Below are 24,911 nucleotides of genomic sequence, written 5' to 3' on the forward strand. Positions count from 1 at the left end.
GACACCATAACAGAAGAGACATACCCCCAAAAATGGATTTGGACTTGGATCATCTTAAGAACGACTTTCTGCCGCTCATCGGCGGCATCAAACAGGAGCTATTGGACACCGGGCCATCGGATGGCATGCCGCAGATGAATATGCAGAGCACTGCAACGGCCAGCAGTGGCGCCGCCACCACATCCACATCCTCGTCCAGCACATCCTCCATGGGGAATCCCTGCGACAGCGCCGAGAAGCGGGTAAGAGAGGGTCTTGCAATTAGCATATTGAGGTTAATTTCAACCTGGAAGCAATCGCACGTGCTCAGCTCAGCAGTGATAAGAGCCGGTCTGGAATACACATTATCCCCATTACCGGTGCATGTATTTGTAGTTGGGTAAACAGTTTAGGCTCTGGCCTGATGCCGCTGCTGGCTTATCAATCGTTTTTTCGCTCTCGTCTCGTGCAAAATAAAATTTTGTTATCTTTTTCCCATGCCAATGCAAACAAACAAATGTCGAATGTGTTTCACTTTCGTGTGCGAGTCTCGTGCCGCTTCACGTTGCCCGGTTTCTGGTTTCCAGTTTCCAGATCCGAAGTCATCCAAACATACACTCGCAATGCAACCTCACTCGCTCACACACACACACACTACGTGTGTCTTTCCTGAAGAGCTTTTGCCCGTCTGTCCTCCTCCTCTCAGTGTTGTCTGTTTTTTTTGAGAATAAACACAATTGTTATTTTAGCGGAAAAAGGAAAAACAAGCTAATGGCAAACGAATGTTGCAATAAATGAGCGGGAAGAGCTGTCGACGATTTCTATTGCTAAGGGAAAGAAATCCCATTGGGTTTATATATGTATTCATTTGAAAGGGTCACACGTTTAGTGATCGGTAGATGGCGGCAAAGAACCAATAGAGCCAGCTGATCCCTACAAATGCTCAGCGATGCGTGTACCTCACGAGCAATTAAAATCTAAAAAAATGAGAAAATATAAATATGTGTGGCTATTAATGCTGATACAAGATCGTTTAAAAGAAAAGGGCGAAAAACCCAGCTAGAAGACGGCTAAAAAGTGTGTGTTGGCGGGAAAAAGGCGAAATTGGCAACACTGTCTTCATCTATCTCCCTCTCCATCAATATCAGCTGCAGCTGCTTCGCTTTACCTGTATCAGAAGTTGTGTTTGTGTGTGTGGAGAGAGAGAGTGTGCGTGTGTTTGTGTGCTCTTGTTGTTGTTTGCTCTCTCTGGTCGTCACGCTTGAGCGCCGCTCCACGGAACGTGAGGCTCTTCTAAATATTCAGATTCCGACAGACATGTTCCGAGTGCCGCCTTCCTTCTTAGTTTTTATTTTCCTGTAGCGTAGCTCGTGCACTGCACTGTGCAAATAAATGTTTGCCTCGAGTTTAGTTTTTGGAGTAGGCACGGACACACACACACACACAGACACAGACACACAGACAGCTGCATAGCAAGGCAGGCACTGGGAATGACATGCACTCATTCAGTCCGTCTGTCAATCATGCATACGATTGTGTTTACTGTAGCCGGTGGGGGCACCACTTCAGGAAAGCCCCCCCAGGGCCCCCGGAGATCTCCCCCTCAACAAGTTATTGGGCCATAGCCTACAATATCTATCCATCTCCCTCTGCAGTGCTCCGTGTATCACTTAATGCCCATATTTCGGAAGATGAGAGGATGACAATGAATGGTTCGAAACGCATTTAAGTGGAAAGTACATAAATTACTGCGGAAAGGTGTCGAAAATGACAAGGGGACACACCGACACAGTGATACAGAAATGGCTGACCATTGCAAAATGGCGTTCCATTTACAGTTGCGAAATGCACGCAGTTGTTGTGGGTAATCAAAAATTCAGGGATGGAAGAGCGCGGATTACTCGCAGAATTTTTGCGCCTTCAGCAGGGACGGGGAAGGTTGGGGAAGGCTAACGAGCGAAGCTTAAACCAGAGACAACAACAAACCAGAGCCATCAGCTCTCTACCTATTTCCAAGATGGCGCCGCGAAGTCATTAAAAGTGACAGCTGTCCGAGCAGGGAGGAGCGGAGTCTGCGGCTGTAATACCATATGTCGTCGCAGATCATGGCATTCGAACAACCCTCGACAAGGCCGCATACTCGTCTGTATCTCCTTACATATGGTGTACATAACATACATACATACATACATACATACATACATACATGCATATATGATGTATGGGAGACATGCATGCGACAGGTGGCAATTAAAGTATTTGACACCACAATAAATGGGTAAAAGCCAAAAAAAAACAAAAAAAACTGAAGAGGGGCGGCCATTTTGTTTTGCTGACTGTTTCGTTGTTGTTGTTGTTGTTGTTGTTGTTCCTACGAAACGTAAAATGAATTCCTAGAATTTGCTTTTAATGATGTACAATTAACTCTAATTTGATGAGAATATGCAAGCAAAGCAAAAGTGTTGGAATTGCCAGACAGCCGACAGCCGACGACCGACGCCGAAGTCCACCGGAATAGCAGCACCAAAAAAATTCAAAAGAATTACGTTTCTAATTAGCTTGATTGCCCCTGCAATCTTGCCTGGAGAGATCTCTTGGAAAATGCTTGTGAAAACACTTTCCACACGCGGGCGGGCGTCGGGTGCTACCTGAGACTCCGCTTAGCCGCCACTCTGCCACTCCGCCACCTGTCGTCGTCGTCTGACTCTGGCTCTCCCGTTGCCCGGGTCAGCGTTCCTCTGAGGGATACACATTTTAATTGCTTTTCCGGGGAGGGAACGGACTGGACGACGTCCAGTGCGTAATTAAAGTTGACTGCGACTTCGCCGGTGAGGGGTGGGGTGGGGAGGGGATCAGTGGGGCAACGGAAGGGAGACAGACGTACCGTACCGTGTCTGTGCGTCTGTGCTTTCTCTATCACACTCCTGTCCCTCTGCCGGGGATTAGGTGCTACACAGGACATAATCCGATCACAAAAAGCGGATTATAACGCACAATACAACAAAAATTGTGCACTCGGGCTACAGAGAGCACCAGAGAGCGAGAGAGAGGGGGAGCTGCAGCCAAAACACCAACAAAAGAGATAGAGAGAGAGGCAGAGTATTGACGTAACTTTAAATTGAGTGGGAGCATAGGCTTATAAGCCTACGGATTGGAGTGGCGGAGTGCCGGGGCAGGGGAGATTCATCTCTCTGGCAGAGTTCCATCCCCCCGCCCCTCCCCTCCCCTCCCCCGCATAAGCCGCAGAAGTCCTGAAAAGCGACAGCCCGACTGACGCTCAATCCAGTACGAGAGACGTAAGCAGATTTTTAAGCTGTGTCAGCTTTTGGCCCACGCCCACACCCACACCCACACCCACGCCCATACCAATCTTGGATCTATCCATGTACACAGACATATATTGGTTATATATATATATATATATATACATGTGTTTTCCTATTCCGATTCCTGCATCACTGCATCTGCGTCACGTGGCAGCACACACCCGCGGGCGTTGGAGTCTTACCGGTTTGTGTGTATCTATCTCTAGGCTTGGGGGCCAATCGCCATTTTGGAAAATACTTGTACACATCTCTATCTGTGTGTGTGTGTGTGTGTGTGTGTGTGCGGCTATGTCTGTTGATGTCATGGCCTCCGGGAGCAGGAACAATTGCACCAGGCACAAAAAGAACCGCAAACCGCAGCAGCAGCAGCAGCAGCAACGACAGAAGCAGAAGCAGTGCCAGTGGCTGGCTCTGGGTCTGGGGCTGCAACATCGGCAGCGGCGACGGTGGCTGCGACGGTGGCTTTGGTAAGCTCTAGAGACCATGGAGCCACCGCCACCAGCCCCCCTGTCGGACCGACAAAACCACAAACGTCCAAACCAGCGACGTCTGCAGCAGCCTCTCTGTGCTCCAAAATTCCCGGGGAAGAGACCAGCTCCAGTGCCAGTCCGTTCATTAGTTTGCGGTTTTCTGGTTTCGTTTCATTTCTAGCCCCCCCCACCGAGGGACACATACCCTTTGAGGGGAATGTAGTAATTACCGTAGCTGTACCTGCAACAGGGTCTACGACTACAATCGAAGATGATATAACGCTCTAAGCATGCACAAACCCCTCCAGAGGTTATGGTTTCCATTCGCTTCAAGGACACATTCGGTGGACTTTCACTTCTCCATTTTTCGGGTGAGAGATCACCAGCTGAATAAATATGCATACCAAATATTTCCCATATTCTTTTCAATGAAGCACAACTCATTAGGTCTTGTTTCTTTGATTATTTAAGTGGCTCGAAAGAATGAAACGCGTATTTGTCATTGAAGGTTCAAACCTTGAAATCGCACACGCAGGAAGCCCAACAGCTGTTCTTTTATTTGGTTTCTTTCGTCTCTATGGTATACATTCCAATTAATCATTATATATAGCATTTATTAACAGCCGATTCGGTTAAACGAAAGCCTCGAAGCGAATGTATCCATGGCCATTCGGTTATGGGAAAGAGACTAGCGCTAGAGCAACAGGATTTTATGGGCAGATTCCCGTGATATTAGACGGACACAAGTGTCCGCAAAAATACAAGTTACAGGAAAGCCGAGAAAGAATGATTACCTCTAACAGATTGCCATCTGGTTGTGATTTGATCAGGATACCAGATCAGTGATCAGTGCCTCTCTCAAACCAGTATCGCACGCTCTGGCGGAGATATAACGGCCGGATGGTGCTTCGTGTGCGGGAGACAGGAAGAGCGAGAGAGTAACGGACATTTCTGTATGGAAAACAGCTCGAATATGCATCATTCGGGTCGAAAAAAGATCGCCAGAGTGCAGGAATATGGATCATAAGATTGAATGGATGGAATGGTGACTACTAACTATCGACTGGCATTTGCTCAAGCAAACAGTTGAGCGATCCTAACTGAAGGCCAATCAGGGGAGGCCTTACAACCGGCTTTGCACGGGAATTGGGCTACGATCGGGCTAAACATTGCACTAAACCCTTCTATCTCCTGATAGACAAGCGCCATTTTCCCAAAAGTAATGAGTACGGGGTGGCAGAGTGTCGCGGCACGGGTGTCTCCAACCTTTTCGGCTGGTTGTAGTTGAACAAATATTGAAACAGTTTGCCCCGAGTCTGGAATTAATGACAGTCCCATTGCAGTTCCAATGAATCACCTGATGCGGAGGGTGGCACGGCACGGCCACAATGGAATCCATAATGATGCCAAATGATGACATTTACTGTGAATATTCTATTTTATTTACACACAAGCACGACGACTACTCGTACTGCTCCTGCAGCTCTTTTTGGCAGTTGACTTTTAATGGGTTCCATCGATTTTCCCATAAAGCAAAGTAAAACTTTTCTCCAGTTGGTTCTTTCCGTGCCATTTACGATTTCCATACAATTAAATCTTTACGACTGCCATAAATTGGTAGCAAACCGGAGAAGGACACACACAGCTGAAGTACACTCGTTCGTTCTGCGGGATTGTGTGTATCTACGAGTATGTATCTATCTAGTGGCTGTCATAAACCAGCCATTAATTGACAGACCTCAAAGTAAACCCAGTGTCTATGGTCTACGCAATCCTTGCTGGAAACCATTAGTTCTTGGAATACCCAAAAACCACTTAGGCACTTGAAAAATCACTTGAATTTCGGATTCTCGGAAAGATATACGATATACCAAACATATATTCCCCACATTTATCCCTCTAATTGCGAAAACATGTATGTTTTGGATGCATACGAGTACTTTTGATGGCATCATTTAAATACATGTGCACGAGTTTATATGTATATATATTTTGGTGGCTTAAATTGCGTTATGAAATGTAATGTCTGGTCATTAGGGCTGGTCCATAACGTGGTGGAGGGCACTGGAGGGCACTCCGACTCCTGCGTTCTTGGGCGGAAATTGCAGCGACGTTTGTCCGCCGGATGTGTCCACGATTAAACCGAATGGCCAATGGCCAATGGCCCAAAATGGCGTTCGTTCGTTTCCCACTTCCCTCCGTTCCCATTCGAATAGATACGCTTTAGATTTGAAGTGCGTTTGCCCCGACTCGGAATTGCTTTTGCTTTTGCTTGAATATTTATAATTTTATTTGGTATTTGTGCTCCGTTCCCCCTCCCACCACAGCATTAATATTTATCAGCTGCTGGTGCCCCCTGCACCTTGTGCCCCTCCAGCAAAAGTCGATGGCATCGCATAAATCGCGCCGCAACCTGGGCCCCAGCCTTTGGCCCTAGCCTGCTCCCCTCTCCTTTTGGCTCATTCGCAGGTACAATCAAGTTTTCTGCCTTTTTTATACGGAGAGTATAAAATATACGATGTATTATAGCATAGCGCTCTCCCGCTCTGCCCCTCGCCCGCTCTGCCGCTCTTCCTTTTTCGTTGGCAATTTATGGGCGCCATTTTGGAGAGTGCTTGTCTCTTTGAAATTTTAGTTTATTGCAAGCCTCATAAATATTTCAAGAGCAAAAGATTTCACTCCCCTGTATACAGATATTGTGTATGCGATTGTTGATGCGATGTTTCAGAGGCTGCGGGCAGGGTGGAAAGATTCACGAGTCTGGATGGTCTTGGACTTTGATGTTTCAGGTGTCAGTGGGCACTGGATAGGGAGGGGGGTGGGGGGGGGGGGACCTCTTATGGGGAATTTCTCTTCCCATGATTCACACACTAGATCTGTGGTGTTTCCCCACCTTCATTAATTATAACTATTATCGTTATCATATCTGTGGAATATAATCGCTACACTCAGAGAAAAGAAAGGTATAAAAGTATACCAAAAGATTTGTAAGTTTAAAGTGTTTTTCCTTACAATTTAATATTAATTTTAAATAATATATTTTGCATTTCAGGGGAAAAGCAAATACGGGGAAAAATAGCCAGAAGTTCATTGAAACTTTTCCACGTCAACAGAAAGTGTCATGGGGATTACAGTCTTTGGATCCTGTTCTGTCGTTCCTGAGATGCAACTTAATAGAACTCTCAATTCGCAACGAGGGGCATTGGGGCACCGAAGAAAGGATGTCAGGGAGTTTATACCCCCGAAAAGCTGTCCCAAAGATCACAATGTTCCAATAAACGAAAGGCCACTAGAGGATCTATGCAAAGAGTGGGAGATCTTTTACTGGATTCCATAAAGGCACTCGCCAGGGCTTTCTCCGAGTGTTTCCCTATCTACAAGTATTACAATTATTATTGCCCTGGAGAAACCTCTAGAAACCTAATCACGCCAAAGCATTAATCACGGGGAGGCATTTCCAATTCGATTATTTCCAAAACAGATTTAATGAACCGCGAGGCGTGTCGAATGGATGATGATACGCCGATGGCGCTGTACACAATCTGGAAACTGTACGAAATGAATTTACATCCCACGAAGCATTCGAGCACTCAATCATTCAATCAATTATTGTAAATTATTTAAATTTTCATTTTAAGACTTCTCTCCCTGCGATGTTTTCTTTTCAAGATTCCCTCTATCTGTATCTGTTCGAAAAACAGAAGGAGTGTGGGATTACATTGTCACGTCCGATTATTGTGTGGGATGAATGTTGGTTTCTGTCTGTCTGGACAATGGCTGGAGGCAGCGGGGGTCGGGGCTGGATGCAATATGATGAAATCCTGTCCCCGGCAGAAATTCTAAACGTAATTAATTTGGCAGCTTTTGTTGAATCAAAGGATCCAAAGGACACTTGCATACAGCTGTGTGTGTGTGGGTGTGTCTGTCTGTCTGTCGTCTGATTTCTGTCATTTGTGTTGGGAATTTGCAAAATAAACCAAATTGATGTAGGAGCAACAATCAACAGAACGAACGCTGCTGTGTCCTGTCCAGTCCCGTCCCGCCCCGTCCCCCCCGTCCTGTGCTAGGGCTGCACATCCTATATCCTACATCCTACATCCTGAAATACGAAGAAACCCCGAAGGGACGACGGACCGGGACGGGACCACCAGCATCGGTACGGCTTCAGAAGCAGAAATTGCCGCCCCGCTGGGCCTCCGGACATCTGACGCACACACACACACCCATACACCCACACACCCACGGACGCACGCAGTGCCACGTGATGCATGCCTCATATTGCACTGATTTAAGGCTAGGACAGCGGGCGGTTCTCTGTGCTTGATGGAGCAGACGCAGAGCTACTGGCAGGGGCTGGGGCTGGGGCAGGGGCAGGGCCAGAGAGCCCTCAGGACAGTGCAACAAGAATACAGGAAACTGCTGGCTGCTGTCCACACACACGGCCCACAGCACGGCCCTTCCTCCGAAGTCCAGGCCTTCCAGGTGAACGCCAGAATATTTCGAAACTTTTCTCAAATTGCATTTAAATGAAATGTGATTAAAACGTGTGGACGGCGAAACCCTTTCAGCAGACTCGACTCCCAGCACCACCGATAATTGGCTTGCGAAACTTTAAGCTGGGAAAATAGCGGGAGGAATATCTGGAAATGCCCCTTCGAGCGGTCCTCCAGTCCCCACGTCGCTGCTGATTAAATTTTAAAAAATAGACTGCAATAAACTGAACTCTGGAGATAAAGAAGCCAGGGAATGCCAGTCATCTGTGTTCTAGTATATACTGATGCCGTCCGTACTTGGCAAACACCATTAAATATTCCAATATGTTGCATTATTTACCCAATGCAGGCGCTTCTTTGAAAGGAACGACTGTCGCTGTCTGTTTGCCTTCCGTCGAGTATCTTACACACCGAAAGAAAACTCTAAAACAGCGGTGGATGAGATTTTCAGCACAAATGTGTCTCGTCATGCACAAGACATGTATTTGGTTTTTTTTTACAAAGTGGTTTCTACCGAACCTCTATCCCAGTCTTCAGAGCCAATACTCCTCGTCATGCACACGACATGAATTTGTTTTAATATTAAATTAAATCTGCTTCGCACTTGTGGCAGAATAAATCCCAGGGCAATGAGGCCAGGGTCGTGGGTTGATATCACGTAAACCTCGTAAACCCGCAAGAAATTTCCTAAAATCGAACACGAACAGGCCACGAATGTAAATGTGCTACCAATGGAGTGGTTGGATTTCGATTCAGTTTCCTTGATACTCATCAAAAATCTGCAAAAGTGCGACATAAATCCTTGACGCTTGGGCCTTTCAGTCACTCGTGTCACACGATTGTCCAGTTAATTATCTTCCGCTGTGATGAATACTGATGAATACTGAATATTCAAAATACTTTGATGGGCTGCTGTCAGGGCTGCAGGGGAAGAGTAATCCCTCAGAAGGCTTTGCGGATGGCGTTTGAGGAGGGATCGTCATTGGCATATAGGAAATTAATGGAATTATGTCTGGGGGTGCCTCAGAAAATGGATTTCGAATGTGAAATGTGTCTGAAAGTTGTCAGTGGTCCCCCTCCCCCTCCCCTTCACACTCTTTTAACCGATTCCGTGCCAAAAGAGAAAGTGGGGAGAGAGTACGCTCTAGAGAAAGGGGACGGGGACTGTGTGTGTCTAGAACGCAGTTGTACAACTTCTTTCATTTCATTTGAGCAACGAAAGTTTTCTATTGGACTAACGAGACTGAAACTTTTTGGGGAAAACACTCAACTTCCCATAAATAGAATTTAAATTAAATTTAAGGAGAAACCTCTTAAAGACCTTTCATCAGGCGACAGACAGACCTTTCGAAGCCCTTTCATTGGGCGACAGAGTGGCCGAAACTTTTTGTTTCCAGAATTACTTTCATCAAAATGACATCAATCATAAATGCACTCATTCAGCCGTTGTCATGTCACCCGCCATGCCATGCCATGCCATGCCTTTCCATGCCATGCCTTTCCATCAATAACCATTTCTAGTGCTTCCTGCTTCCCCGAAGCTTTTGTGGCGTCTGCTCCCCCTCTGCCGCTGCTGCTGCTGTTGCTGTTGGGGCATCCTTTCAACGTTTTCTAATTGAAATTGATTTAGAGTATTTTTGCATTGGACTTTTTTCTGTCGCCTTTCGCCATGGGCGAGCGTGTGGCGTGCGTGGCAGATTGAATGGAAAACAATTATGGCAGAATGCGGTATTCCATCCTTGGAACTCTTTATAGATACATTTTCGTATTGTCTATGTTTTAAAAGAGCTAGACAGCGACATTGAGGGGCCAGTAGCTAAATGAAGCTCTTTTAAGACTCTTTTAGTCATGGCCAAGCAATGTATGTTGTTGTTGGTCTATTGGCACCGATTTTTGCGCCGGAGACGAAGCATAGGTGAAGAGAGATCTGAAACCACACACATAATTTTGATAATTGCCTAGTCTCTGCAATTTATCTTATTAAACGCGGCATTTAATGGCTATTCGCGAAATTTGCGAAACAAAAAAAGGTACAATTGGATTAGAGACCTCCCTCAGGGCAGAGTCAATTCACTTATGGTAATCCCATGGAAAGCCCATGGAAAGTGAGAGCCACGGGAACTTGTTTCCTTCCTTTATTGTTGGATAACTATGGAAGGAACTGGGAAAGAACCTGTTTCCCCCGTTCCGGCTATAAAAATGATTTCGAATTGGCTTTTCATTAATTAATTAAACAAAGAAACTACATTTCATTGTATAGCATCTGGTTTGGAGCAAGATTAAATTAGAAATTCAGCAGGTTTTTCAGCTGATGTGGCATGTGGCATGTGGCAGCACATCTAGACCTGCTGAGGCCTGCTGGTTGCTCAAGGGATCTAAGAGCTTTTGCGGGCTGAACGACTTAATTTTCCTTTCGGCTGACTCGAATGATTGAAAAATCTATTAATTTGAGTTACTTGCAGAAAAGAATGCTTAAAATTCCTAGCACATGATGGCCCCACACTCGACTGTATGGATGGATGTGGGCTTGAAGTACATAAGCACACACACACATACAGATGCACGATTGTATATAGTACTGTGTGCGAGTGTGTGTGTGTACAAGTATTGCAAAGGTGCGGGCCGAGAAAACGAGTTTTCTACCCGCTTCCATCGCATGGAATGGCATGGCATGGCATCCCATCCATTCCGTTGCGTCGAGTCATTCCATTCCATTCCGAAAGAGTGATTGAAAGCATGGGGGTAGCAGCTGGTTTTTCGCCACATTTTTAATGGCATGCCTCGGGCCCAGGCCCCGCCGGAGAGGGGCAACACCGAGGGAGACAGAGCGAGAGAGAGTCATGGACCGAACCGAACCGCGAACCGCAACGATCGACTCCGAGCCGAACCAAGCCGAGCCTAGCCGATGCCGCACGAGCCGATGCCGAAGCGAAAACGAGCCGAAGCCGAACACGATCCCCGTTTGGAGGCGGCCATCATCAGCAAAGTGCCATAATTTCTTGCGGAGGGCACCCCGCCCCCGGTGGGGGGCCAGGGTGAAATATATTATGATGAATGGCTTTCAAGTGGGACGCAGCCTTCCGTGCGCCCACCCGTGGCCGTCCCAGCCCTGTCTGCTGGGGTATATGGCCCACTATATATATGTACATCTATGTATGCATGGTATATGTTTACTGCATGATTTATGAGGCATTTCGAAAGTAGAGAGCGAGCGAGCGAAGAAGAGGCAGCGCGGGAACGGGCAGTTGGCCTTTGGAGAAAACTAAGATGAAACTTTCTTTCGAACGTCAGAGGCATTAAGCAGAAGATGGATCGCCGGATCAACTACGGAGCTGTGGATCCCCCCATCTGCAGCTGCAGTTTCAGTGGCCCCCCCACCACCAAAGTCCAGGTCCAGGTCCAGGTCCTTTTGCCTGTCCCTAGCTTTCGTCTCTCGGCGGGGGGCATTCATCAATGTCCGTGGCACTTCCGTTTGAAAATACAGACACAAAGAGGGAGAGCCAGCAGCAGCAGCGATGGCTGCATGTAAAACACTCGCCCACCAATGCAACAATCTTTATCGAGCACCAACCATAATCAATCAATTGGATTTATGTGCTCCAACTCGAGATAAAACTAATCAATCTTCGCTTTGGGACAGTCACTACTATTCGGAGACGACAGAGACGTTGGCTGGCAACAGCAGGCAGCATCCCCAAAGAGGGAAAGAGAGAGAGTGATAGAGAGAGAGAGCTCTGTGTCCCAAAAGCTGGATACCAGAGCCAAGCTTTAGCTTACAGCACTATTAATTTCCCTTCCGAGAGCAGAAGCTACTGCTATTAATTACACCCAGAGAAAAAATGTAATATTTACATGGAAATTGTATAAAACAAAGAGTTTATAGCACGAGCAACGATGGTAATCATCGCATAATTTCGAACGTACATTGGTTCGAAGTTGGTCTGGATACAAAATTTGGTTGCTCTAGCTCCTAAAGTCTCCGTGAACTAGGCGTTAAACAGGACGGATAGACAGACATGGCTCAATCGACTCGGCTTTTGATGCTGATCAAGAATATATATACTTTATTAGGTCGGAAACGCTTCGTTCTGGGTGTTACACACGTCCCCAGTCTAATATAACCATATACTCTTATTGAGTATCAATAGTTAAAGACCAGCGACAGTGTCAACCAGACGTGTTAGTTGTGCTTATCGTTCGACCATTTTTTATTGAAAATGACGCTGGGCAGAAGATCTAATCTTTCCCGAAAAAGCCGTAATTCAGCTGGTATGGCCAGGCTTCGTGCTTCTCAAACACGAGAGCAGAGAGAGGCAGCCCGTGAAACGACTCGGTTGTCGGTCGGCAATCTTCGAGCTCAACGTAGACTTCAGGAACAAGATAATATTCGAGGCGGAAGACGGGGAAAATCGGGGGAAACCCAAACAAGGATGTTGTGAGTTTCATGCTTAGCATTTTAACTGGGAGATCCTTTGGCATCACCATTGTTTTTTAGGCTTTAGGCGCAGCAAAGCGCGGTGTTTGTGTATCAACTCCTCCCAAACGGCTCGACAGGTTTTAATGAAATTTTTGTTGTATATTTAGTAGGTATGCGAATAAGTTATTAACTATTTCCCATCTTCCTACCACAACCCACCATTTATTGGTGGCCCATTTTGGTCGAGTTTCTTTGCAAGAAACATGCGCAATAGTTGATCAGAAAGAACCGATGACCGAATCCAACAAGATAACGAAAAAGTGCGTGTGAGCATGTCACAATTGCGTGAATCTCAATCACAAGAGGCACGCGATGAACGAAATCAATAATGAAAATTCGAACGGAGGCAAGCAAATGGCTCTCGCGTTGGAGTACGAGCCAAATATCGAATATTCCGCTCATCCGAAAGTGCTGATTGGTGCTAAGGACAGAGAAAGTCCACATTGTCATGCCCTCATGTTCAAACAGGGACCAGATGTTGTGTGTTGCAAATCAGTGAAAGTACAACTACTTAAGAACGGTTTTGTATCTTTTTATTGTAAAAAGATGTCTGACTGTATCCGGTAGTGTCGGGGCCAATGCTGTGGACGAGAGCAGATTGTGAGTTGACTAAATGTCATTTCCGGTCATAAATCACAACAAAAGCAGATAAGCCAGAGATAAGGCCAGCAACGTTGTGTAACCACTTGGCTCAAGGAAAATGTCGGAGATCAAGGTCGAAACTGGAATGTTTCTGCTGGAAATCTGTGAGGAGAATTCACAAGAAAACATGACCTGTGCATTACTTGCGGGTTCAGAGGGATTATTGTACTTGAAAGTATTGAAATCTATTAATTAACAGAGCCTGTCTTGTGTCGAATCGAAAATAGATATCAAGTGTGGCCATAGGTTGATTATTGCGAAGTGTCGAAAGATATACCAATCTTTTAATAGGTAGGAGTACCCGTTCTATCCACCCGTGTAGCCAAGCGTCAGAACTTCTCTAGAGGGCTTATCCGTTTTCCGTTGTAGTTTTACGGGTCAGTGAATCAGAATTCAAGGGAATCCTAAATTTAGTTTGCTTTCGTATTGACGTAAAATGAATTCAAGGCCTTTTCGAGGAAGTTACCAAGTGCTGATTGGATCGGTGACTGCGGTCGATGCGATCGGGTTGCTATGCAAAAGGTACAGAGAAGTCACAGCGAAATGCGAAAGGACAGCTAAGGAGCACCTTTCCAGAGAAAGGGAAGCCGATTGGGAAGCCCGATGCTATCTCCTAGCACAGACGCAATGATCGATGGTGATGCGGTGCTCTTTTGTAATCCACAGCGGGAGAAGGGAAACTACTACCCCGAAACTACAGACGAATTGGAAAGTACCATCTGTAGACGATAATCCGAAAAACATTTCCATATCCCTTTTGGAGATTTTCCTGTTAGAAAAAAGTCTTTTTGCACAGAAAAAAGTCTAGACATTGGCTTTAAATGTAATAAAATTTATTGAGCATAAGAGGGAGGTATTTATTTTAAGGTACATATTTTTAGCCTGATAATACCCTGAAATAACCAGCCGTATCTGAGTGGAAAGCGATTAGATTAGATAAGATAGGAACCCACTCCACTCCACACCACTCCACTGCAGTCCAGAGAAAGCGCTGTCCTTACACGGCCTGGAGCTGTGTGCTGCGCGATAAGTGGCAATGATCCTGATTAGAGCTTATCGAGAGAGGGGTTCAGCCACTGGGCAGATAGCATTGCGCGGCGGGCGGGTGTGTTTATCCAATACGAGTGTGGATTGTGCATTAAAGATCGATTATCTTGTTCCTTTGCAGTCGGAGTCGAATTCCTCGGCCTCGGCCAAGTTCACGCTGTTCAAGTGCGTGTACTGCGCCCAGCTGCTGGGCTCCAACGACCGTCCGAAGCTGCTGGAGTGCCTCCATGTGGCCTGCTCGCAGTGCGTGAGCACAAAGTTCTCGGAGCTGGACCGCTCCCTGCCGCCGCTGATACACTGTCCGGTGTGCGACAACGCCTCCCAGAACGAGTTCATTGTGGACAACCAGTTCCTGATCGAGCAGTGCACGGCCGGGGAGAGCGGCGACGGCAGCGGCTCGGAGCTCGGCCAGAAGAGCGTCGCGACCATCGTGCAGTGCAGCAGCTGCTCGGACGGGGCAGCGGCCACGTCGTGGTGCGTCGACTGCTCGGAGTACATATGCGACAGCTGTGTGCAGGCGCACCAGCGCCTCAAGATCACCAAGGACCACACGATCAAGCCGAAGGACGAGGCAAACAACGAGCAGCTGGCCGGCACGGCCGGCGTCGACAAGCTGCACATGTGCCAGCTGCACACCCAGGAGAAGCTGTCGCTCTTCTGCGAGACCTGCGACAAGCTCACGTGCCGCGACTGCCAGCTGAGCGACCATCGGGATCACAAGTACAAGTTCGCCCACGAGATCGCCACGGAGTCGCGGCAGGCGCTCTCCACGCTCGTCTCCGAGATCAACTACAAGCGGTTCCTGCTCTCGTCGGCCACCAAGGTGATCGACGACCGGCAGCAGCTGATACACGACAAGAAGAAGGACCTGATCAAGGAGATCACCGCCATGGCGGTGAAGATCACCAACACGGTCAACACGCGCGGCAAGCAGCTGATCATGCGCCTCAACGAGGTCTGCGACAGCAAGCTGAAGGTCCTCGTGGAGAAGAAGGAGACGCTCCAGCTGCTCTCCGACAACACGGACCACTGCATCGAGTTCATGCAGAACGCCCTCGACAAGGGCAGCGACTTCGCGATACTCTCCAGCAAAAAGTCGCTGGTGCGGCATCTGCAGAAGCTCAAGTGCCAGCGGGCGGACATACCCAATCCGGAGATACCCGTGCGCATCCAGGTGCAGCTCAACCAGGTGTCCGACCTGCAGAAGGTCATCTCCCAGCTGGGCATCATCATTGTCGATGGCAAGCCGTACCCTCCGTCAGCCTCGCCCAACGGCACGCCCCAGCCGCCGCCGCGACAGCCGCCCAGCCCGAACATGGCACCGCCCCTGCGGCCGGGCCTGCCGCCGGGCATGTCCGCCGGCCTCTCGCCCAACGGGCCGCCCGTCAACTTTGGCCCGCAGAACGGTCCCCCGATGTACAGCAGTGCGGCGGCCCAGCAGCAGTTCAACAATCTGTCGGCGATGAGCAGATCCTTTCCGGGCGATGGACCAGGTAAGGGTAGGATATGTTTTTGTTTGTTTATTCCATTCCCCTTCGGTTCCCGCACCCAGTGCAGTGGTCCGTTCTGTTTTCCCTGAGGGGCAGCTGTTTAAATAGTTTCGTTCTTTCCTTTTTCGCAGTTCGCTTTGGCGGAATGCCGCCGGTGGGCATGCAGCGTCACGGCCAGCCGCACGTAAGCTCCTCCACACATCCGCAGAATATGGGTAGGTGTTTCGGTTGCACATTGAGGCGCATCTTGTTTGATTTATTTCGTTGTTTCTCCTTCGCAGACATCAGCCTGCGGGGCCTGCTGAACAATCAGGCGGCGCAGAGCCCCAATGCCGGGCACATGGGCTTCAATGGGCCGCCCAGCTATCCGGGCGGGCCGCAGGGCGGTCCCTCGCCAGCCCACCAGCAGATGGGGGGACCGCAGATGCGACCGCATTTCATGGGTGGCCAGCAGGGTTTCTCGCAGGGCGGCGGCGGCGGTCCCGGAGGCGGGCCCAGGGACAACAATTTCATGAGCAGCAATGCGGCGCGCTTCCAGTCGCAGTACCAGCGCATGGCGAGCCATGCCCAGCAGGCGGCCGTAGCGGCCATGGCCGGAGCAGGTGGCGGAGGCGGCCAGATACCGTCGCCCGGGTCGCTGCAGCGCCCACAAATGATGCAGAATCCCATGCAGAATGTAAGCCCCGCCTCGAGGAGAGACCCACCTCCACACGGAGACTAAAACTGTTCCTTTCCGCTTCTTGCAGTCGTTGGGGTTTCATGGGAGCCAGGCTGGCTTTAATACCGGCCCACCGCAGACGTCGCCGCAGCTAGGCGGCGGCATGCACAGCCTGGCCAAGTGGCACATACCGCAGTCCGCGCAGCAGTCGAACAGTGAGTCCCCCAGGAGCTCCCCAGAACCTCCCCAGAACTGTGTATTCATTTCGCGTCTATTTTTCAGTGTGCTCTCAGCAGGGTCCCCTTTTGCCGTTCGCCAATGGCCGCCAGACATCGGAAAATTTTAAAATCTCCCTGAAGTCCCCCAACACGCTCAAGAACAGCACTCCGCCCAGCCTGGGGTTGGGCGTTCCGGGCATGCCGGGCCTTGGCAATGGTTCGTTGGTCAATGCCGCCGTCCTAGGGCTTGGCCCCGCTGTATCGATACTCTCCAACGTCACCTCGACAAATCCAAAGACGCCCAGTCCCAGCACCCATGAGGTGAGTGCCAGCAGGATCTCCCGAAAAGGCTTATGGTAACCAGTCTCCGCTTGGTTTTGTTTGCAGAACACCAAGGACTTCACGGAGCCCATTGACAAGGTGCGCGACGACTCCATCAACGACCTGATAGCGACCATCGCCAAGCTGGACTCGAACGGGGTGCAAGTGTTGCCCGAGGGCCGCACCAAGACCACCTCGCCGCAGGTGCACAGCTCCACGGACCTGTCCAACACGCAGGAAGGTAGGCTCTGAGTTCTTTATGGTACTGCTTTTCATGGTGTATGGGTGTTCTTGTCTTGGCATAAGGATTTTTTCTGTGCTCCTGGGGTTTGGTTTATCGAAATGAAAATTCTAATTCTACAAATTCTCATATAACCTTTGCTCTCTTTATTTCTATTCCAAAAATAAAACTCGATTTTCGAAACACCAATCTAAACGCGCAATCAACGATTGAAACGAACAATAAATTACTAACAATTGAATCAAACAATAAACAAAACAAAAACACCCACACACGCACACACACACACACACACACACTGCCCCGACCCGACCCGATCCGACCCTCTGAAAACGAATAAAAAACTAATAATATCAGTTAATAATAAAAACGAACAAAAAGATGACCCCAACGAGGATTGGTGCGCCGTCTGCCTGGACGGGGGCGAGCTCATGTGCTGCGACAAGTGCCCCAAGGTGTTCCACCAGAACTGTCACATACCCGCGATCAGCTCGCTGCCGGACGAGAGCGAGAGCTGGCAGTGTCTGCTGTGCGTCAACCTCAAGGAATTGACCAAGAACGAGGGCACCACCGCCGACAAGTCGGCCCATCCGGGCGAGCTGAGCAGCCTGGAGCTGAGGATATTGCAGCGCATTTGCCTGGAGCTGTACTGCCAGTACGAGCAGAGTCTCAACTTCCGTGAGCCAGAGTCGCCGGCCAACACGTCCTACTACGAGATTGTGTCCAGGTAGGGCTTGAAATCCGTCCCCTATCCATCCGCATGTCACTTATCTAAGAATGCTCTTGTTCTGCAGTCCCATGTCCCTGGATGTGATACGCACACGTCTGGATCCCTCCAGTCCCAATCACTACAAGGATATTGCTGGTTTCGTGACCGACGTGCGCTTGATATTCTCCAACACATATCTGTTCTATCAGGTGAGTGTTATCGATCATCTGTAATCCGACTGACAACTAATGATTGCGCGTTTCCCGCCAGGAGGACACGAAAACGTACACCAATGCCAAATACTTGGAGAACTTCTTCGAGGAGCAACTGGCCAAGTGGCTGCCCAATTTCGAGGGCAAGCTGATCAAGGGCAGCAGCGCTTCCTGTTCGCCCGCCCTGATGGCGGCAGCGGCGGCGGCCAACGCGGCTGGCTCGCCGTCACCCATCGAGAATGGACGCAAGAGCTGCGGCTCGGCTTCGTTGGGCGACAACGATGGTGCCTGCTTGCCGCCCAAACGGGCGCGGCGGACTATGCACGAATAGGACGAGCTTTTGCCCAGTCGCAAGGGCATGGATGAGCAGGAGCCGGGCCAGGCGGGCCAGCCGGCGCAGCATTTAGGAGTGGAACAGCCAGGGAAGCAGCAGCAGCAGCAACCGCAAGAGCAGCAGCAGCAGCAGCAGCAGCATACGGGCTTTGATATGGAGGCGGATCTGGACTTTGATATGCTACAGCGGCCGCAGGGCCTGGGCAGCACCGTCATACAGGAGAGCGCCGACTATGTGCTGCAGCTTCTGCACGCATATGCCGCCGCCTTTGGGCTTTAAAAATGCCACAAAGCCACACATATCCCCGTACTCCCCCTACTATATCCGTAGTCTTCGTTGTATATTCTGAAACTTCAGAAGCTTCCCCCCGAAAACATGAGATACACGCCGGTACTTCAAAGCTCTCTAACGAACAAAACCCAGCATAGGTGTTCCCCCTTTAGTATCTAGTGTTAATCCGCATCTGTAAATAGCCGAAGCCAAGTCATTTGATATGATTTTTCTTACGTTCATTGGTTCTAGATATTTGTAAGAGTCTCTCCATTGAAGAATTGAGATGAGATATGATTAGGTACATAAATATAATCGTAAGTGTTGAGTATACATAAACATTAATTTAGAAAGAGGAGAGGATACGATGGTCGAAATATGTATACCCCATAATATATGTAAGAGATTAAACCTAGATGTACTGTGAAGTGAGTTCCAAGTTGGAGTGAAAAATCATCCTCTCAATCATCATCATCTTTCATCTTTATTTGATAGATTTGATAGACGACCCGCCCTGACCCCGACCCCGAACCCTGACCCTGACCCTGACCCTGACCCCCGTTCAGCATTATTATCTCTGCGTTGGAGTTGTATTTACTTTTGTGATAGCGAAAAAACAATAAGATGAACAAAAATTAACAAATTATTTACTAACATCAATTACTATTACTATTACTATAATCATTATCATCTTTATAATTACATATGTTACGAGTATAACCATGCAATGCAATTCTACATCATTTCGAATTTGATGTGTGTACGATAGCCATCGACACCGATAACCCATCCACCATCCATCAGTAGGATCTAATGTCCCAAGCCCTAGAACATCATACATTCTGTATACCGTATAAGAAGACACTCGAGAATAAGTTTCGGCTGCATTCTAGCCAAGTTTCGCAGGTCAGATGAATCAAACCCTTAATTACCGATTAGGCAACACAGTATAGATGTTTGAATGTTGTACGTTTGACGTTTTAGCATGTACGATTTAAGTAATTCTTAACTATCGATCGACAGGCCAAGCAGCAGCCGCCGACACACAACTACGCAATGCACTGCACACTCAAAATGGATACCTCTGGCCAGTGCTGTACATAAAACCATTGATCACAAAACAGATCACAAATATATCCAAAACAGAATCAAGTTTTCATATATATTCATATAAACGGAAAGAAAAAACTACTAAAATAAAATAAAACACCGAAATCGCCTATGGTCAATATTTTCGTAAACGTTTTCAATTGCCAGAGAGACACACACACACACTTAGAAACAGAAACAGAAGGTATACTTAAACTAGATGATAAACATGATGATGTGCTGGCTGCTACTCCTATCGATGCCACATAGAAGAAATAAGCGAGGGGCTACTGAGGGCCCCAAATGAAATTATAAATCCTAACAAACCATAAGAAATGAATCAAATAATACCTACCATGTAATGTGTGAAGCGAGCAAACAGAAGAGGTACTACGTAGATCTAGACCGTGCGTAGCATAGGCGTATGTATGGTACGGTATGGTATGGCATGTGTTTGTATGTTGATTGTGAAACTATGGAAATTATTTTATTTGTTTTAGAGACATAAGTTTTATGGTACCGATAACTAACGTTTAATCACTGTATATGGATGTGTACTACTACTTACTATCGAGTGGATTATAAAATAAAAGCAAAAACAAATGGAAAAACAAAACATAGCTGGTTTCTGGTGTTTCTAAATGGCAAAGAATCCATCCTCGCGCAGATGCTGCTCCTCCGACTGGGGCTACAACAGGAACCGCTCATCGATGAGAGTCTTGCGCGAGACATTACGGCGCACCCACAAGCGGAAGATGTGCCGCAGAACCTGTCACAAAACGAGAGATCAGATCAGTAAAGTTCCTCCGACCCCTCAATGGTGATCATACCATATTGAAGCCACAAGCCAGAGCCCCAGCAATCAGCAGGCTGGAAGTCATCAGAAATATGGACAGCAGCAGCAGGATCTCCAGCACAAAGATATTCACATGGTTGCCCAGCAGCAGGACGCGAGCGAAGCTGAGCGAGTCGTCAATGTAGAAGGTTCCCTTGTCTGCAATTGGAAACGGAAACTTTGAGAAATGTGCGTGATAGGAAATGGTTTTAAGGGCCACCCACTCTCCGTAATGTAGTTGTCGATCTCGCAGTTGAACAACTTTTCCACCACCGACTTCTCCTTGATGATGTAGTCCATATCCTTAATGGCCTGCAAGAGAGAGTAGAACAGAGATAGGAGACCTCTAAACATGGATGGAGTGGCCCTTACATGATCGATGAAGGCGCAGAAGAAGCGATTCACGCTCGCATAGGCTATGGAAGTGCGCTCTATCTGGCCGTCGATGCTGGGAATGATGTCCTTCTGGTAGAGCAGCGTCTGCGACAGACTGCCAGTGACACTGCGCTGGAAGGGCAACAGGAGGCGCTCCAGGTAGATGCTGTGAATAAAGATAGGATAAGTGAAATCCTGCAGAAGTTCTTCTCTCTCGACGTACTGCAAATTTCTTGGCGGCAGAATGATGTAGGCCTGCTTGTCCGAGTCCATGAGCAGCCCACGACGCCCGGACATGTTCTGCGTCTTCTGCAGCTGCAGTATCATGGAAGACATGTCCGTATCGGCGAAGCCATGGGGCGACCTGCCGTGGATGTAGTAGCCAAAGCCAGGCTCCAGCAGCGAGAACAGCGAAATGTTGGCCAGACTGCACAGGTCGATGAACTTCTGCAGAGGATTGGCGGTGAGCAGACGGTGTCCCATTACTTGCAGGAGATACGAGACTATGTAGCTGCCCGAGACCAGGCAGCAGCGCAGACCCACGTCCCCATGTGTGTACCGCTCGAAGAGCTGGTACACAGCCACCAGGGTGAAAACCTGTCCCAGGGTGGAGTACTTTTGGGCCACGCTGAGGCGGATCCAGGCATTGGCCGTGAACAGAATGCGCCAGGCGGACACGCTGCTCTCGGCCACGTACGTGCGCACACTGGAGCAGAGCGAGGAGCTGTCCAGATTCAGGCGCTGGCCCTCGCAGCTGCTGCGCGGCCGCTCCCAGTCGATGAGGAAGAGCTCCAGTTGGCTGGACCGCCACAGGTGGACAGTCAGGAACATCAGCTGCAGCACGCACCCGGAATAGATGAGAGTCTTCAGCAGGTGGGGAGTGGAGGCGTGCAGGGCCAGCAGCAGAAGAGCTGTGGCCAGGAAGGTGTAAGCCACATTGCTGGCCAGCTGGAGCAGGAACTCCCACAGGCTGCTGGCCTGACAGAGCTCCGCATGCCGTCTGCGCCGCAGGTTCTGCAAGCGGAAGGCCGCTGCCGAGAAGGCCAGCAGCAGGAGCAGTGGCAGAGCCACTTCCAGGATCAGCCATTTCCATCCACGCTCCGTTTTCTGGTAAGTAACCCTCATCCGGAACGGATAGGTCTGTGCGAGCGAGGCATTCCCCGCCAACTCGATGTGGCGATAGCGTAGTCGGATCAGGGGCAGCCCCACCCGATCCCTGTGGCTCCCGTCCAGCGTGTAGTGTAGTTCCAGGTCCTCGACGTAACGCAGCGAGCGATACACCTGCAGCTTGTGGCCATCCTCGTAGTGCGGCACTGTCTGGTGGTGGCGATTGTCCCTGAGCAAGCCGGCAATAAGCTGGAACCGCTTCACCAGCTGCCACTCCTCTTGCTGCGGGCGCTGCAGGGGAAAATGGTCGTGAAAATGTACTCTATAATGGATCAAATCCCACCTGGTTCTCTGGCGTCAGAGTCTCGATGAGCACGGGCAGCTGGTGGAGAAGGTACTGCCAGTTGCTGCTGAAGTTTAAGAAGAGCGTGAGGTAGTTATCGTTGGCCTGCTGGCCGGCCAGATCTATTATCCGCTCCAGAGGGAGTTGACAGGACACCTCCGCCTCGGCCTGGGGCTGGGCAAGTCGCAGAGACGGGGCCGGCTGCTGGCAAAGATTAACCATGTCCAGGGTGAATGGTCCCCAGCGCTTCAGTCCTCCGTCCAGTCCGAAGGTGGTGCTGAAGAGCTGCAATTGATGGCGGTCCGCCAGCTGGAGGGTCTTCGAGAGCAGGTCCTTGGTCGCCTTGCCCTTCTTGTAGAAGAGGAACGGCTGCAGGGAGCGCACCTGCTCCCCGGAATGGGCGTACTTCATCACGACATCCGACACCTGGGTGAGCAGGAAGGCGCTGCAGGGCGAGTGCTTCTCGAGGGAGAAGTGCGAGAGCACGCACAGATTGGCCAGCTGCTGGCAGGCGGTGTCGTTCCTGAGCGTCAGGCAGAAGAAGGCCACGAACTTGAGGTCCCCGAAGTGGGTCGCTCTATTCGAGCTCGTCCGCGGGCTGGTGGTGGCCTGCCAGAAGGCATTGTAGTGGAGGTAGGGGCGCAGCAGGGCATCGGCCAGGCAGAAGTCCTGGTAGCGGAAGTTGTATGTCTGATCGCAGCTCTGGCAGTCGCTGCTGTTGCTGGCCGGATTCGTTTTGGTGAGGATGATGCCGGAGATCAGTGGATGGATGGGCAGTTGGCTGGCGAAGACCGACGTCGCATTGAGGTACTGCATGCTGCAGTACGAGGCGGGCTTTGGTTGGGGCAGCCACACCGACGTGCAGTTCTCGGTTCGGTCCGGCGATGTGGAGCATATCTCGTCGCAGGTCGGCCAGGTCTTGCCTCGCTCGTAGATGGATATGTGTCCTGCAGGGCACTTGCAGGAGAACTCTGAGGGGAAGGTTGAATTATTCAAACGAGAGGCAGACCATGGAGTGGGGCAGCACACCCCTCATGACACCAATTCAAACCCATACTCAGAGACCAGGAGGGTCTCTGTTTGATCAATAGTCGCCATACTCACTGTCGGGCTGCAGTTTTCCTGGGTCCCCAGCCTCGTTGCACGGCACACAGTCAAAGTAGTTGAGGTTGTAGAACTCGTTCTTGAGGCACTGCAGCGGCTTCTGGAATCGGAACGTGTGGGGCGTGGGCGCCGGCGCTGGCGACGATGGTGGCATTACGCCCGCCAGAGAGCAGGTCCCGAAGTCCTTGAGGATGGTAACACACGCCACCACCACCACCACCAGGATCGAGAGGAAGCACATGATCTAGTTAGCCGTAGGACCGACACTCCGATGCCAAAGCTCCGAAATTCAAATGGGAACTGAAACCTCTGCCACACATCGATTGCAGTTGCAGCCAAGGAGGTAGGCAAGTAAACAAGTCGCCTGCGTGGTCGGGAGTGGGCTCGTATACCTCATTGTTTGCCAAAGTTGCTATAGCTACCCAACCCCCTGGCTTCCTGGTCTTCGTGGGGGTAGCACCCTGGGCACGCATGCAAAATGGCCATTACTGGGCAAGGGGTGGCAAAGGCCATCGGCCAGGCAGGCCGGACCTCAGAGGACGGATTGGAGTGAGGCGCTCTAACTTGTTACGCCTTGGATTACGCCGCAGAGTTTCCTTACCTTTCTAGCCTCTTGCGTGCTGAAAATTATGATTGGCATAATTATTTTTGTTATTTTCTTGCCATTTTGCATACGATTAATACGAAATTAATCTGATGCAATCACATGATCATTAATATATATATATTTAAAGATTCCTTGGGGGGTCTCTGGCAAAAGAATCCATCTGGTTGCCTCTGATTACACATTGCAAGTGGTAAAATAGGTCAGAAAATTACGGAGTTTCTAAATTATTTTTCTATTATAAAGAGCTACTATATTTACTAAATGTTGTGCACTGATGTCCCTTTAAAATAGTTATAATTTTAAGAAGACACAGCTTTAACTTAAGCCTCTGTCGCACGGGACAGCCATTTCTTGGCTTAATAAAGGGTGAAAAAGGTACCGTAAACCGATATTTTAAAATTTTCAGTGATTTTGTTAGATAGCTCAACATGTTAGAAAGACTTTGAGGAAAAACTCGTATTAAGAATCACAATTCTTATAGGAGAATATAGTAAAGCAAAACAAGGGTATAAAAGGCACAAAAGTATATGGAAACCTTGGCTATTATACGTTGTAGTGCCTCTA

The 24,911-nt window shown here is 49.1% G+C and overlaps 2 protein-coding genes across 8 annotated transcripts; one reads left to right on the forward strand and one right to left on the reverse strand.

The window, feature by feature from the left end:
* On the forward strand, positions 1–20,592 carry bon (tripartite motif-containing protein bonus). 6 transcript variants are annotated; one of them, XM_033381505.1, is made up of 10 exons: positions 1–242; positions 14,556–15,933; positions 16,056–16,139; positions 16,206–16,600; positions 16,671–16,797; positions 16,865–17,121; positions 17,188–17,362; positions 17,720–18,089; positions 18,157–18,280; positions 18,342–20,592. In XM_033381505.1, the coding sequence occupies exons 1-10, from the start codon at positions 33–35 to the stop codon at positions 18,612–18,614; spliced, it is 3,393 nt and encodes a 1,130-aa protein (XP_033237396.1). In that variant the 5' UTR covers positions 1–32; the 3' UTR covers positions 18,615–20,592. The 6 variants fall into 6 exon arrangements, with proteins under 6 accessions (XP_033237396.1, XP_001357792.4, XP_033237402.1 ...); XM_001357755.4 differs by having other exon boundaries at positions 14,556–15,927; XM_033381511.1 differs by having other exon boundaries at positions 18,345–20,067.
* LOC6896787 (meckelin) lies at positions 20,022–24,685 on the reverse strand. 2 transcript variants are annotated; one of them, XM_002136956.3, is made up of 7 exons: positions 23,741–24,685; positions 22,637–23,607; positions 21,410–22,584; positions 21,184–21,352; positions 21,036–21,123; positions 20,807–20,970; positions 20,022–20,745 (listed from the first exon to the last, which is right to left on the reverse strand). In XM_002136956.3, exons 1-7 carry the CDS (start codon positions 23,979–23,981, stop codon positions 20,665–20,667), a joined length of 2,889 nt encoding a protein of 962 aa, XP_002136992.3. In that variant the 5' UTR covers positions 23,982–24,685; the 3' UTR covers positions 20,022–20,664. The 2 variants fall into 2 exon arrangements, with proteins under 2 accessions (XP_002136992.3, XP_033237425.1); XM_033381534.1 differs by having other exon boundaries at positions 21,036–21,352.
* Between the last annotated feature and the right edge of the window lie 226 nt (positions 24,686–24,911).

Source organism: Drosophila pseudoobscura, chromosome 2 (assembly GCF_009870125.1).
Source record: "Drosophila pseudoobscura strain MV-25-SWS-2005 chromosome 2, UCI_Dpse_MV25, whole genome shotgun sequence".
NCBI classification, from domain to species: domain Eukaryota; kingdom Metazoa; phylum Arthropoda; class Insecta; order Diptera; family Drosophilidae; genus Drosophila; species Drosophila pseudoobscura.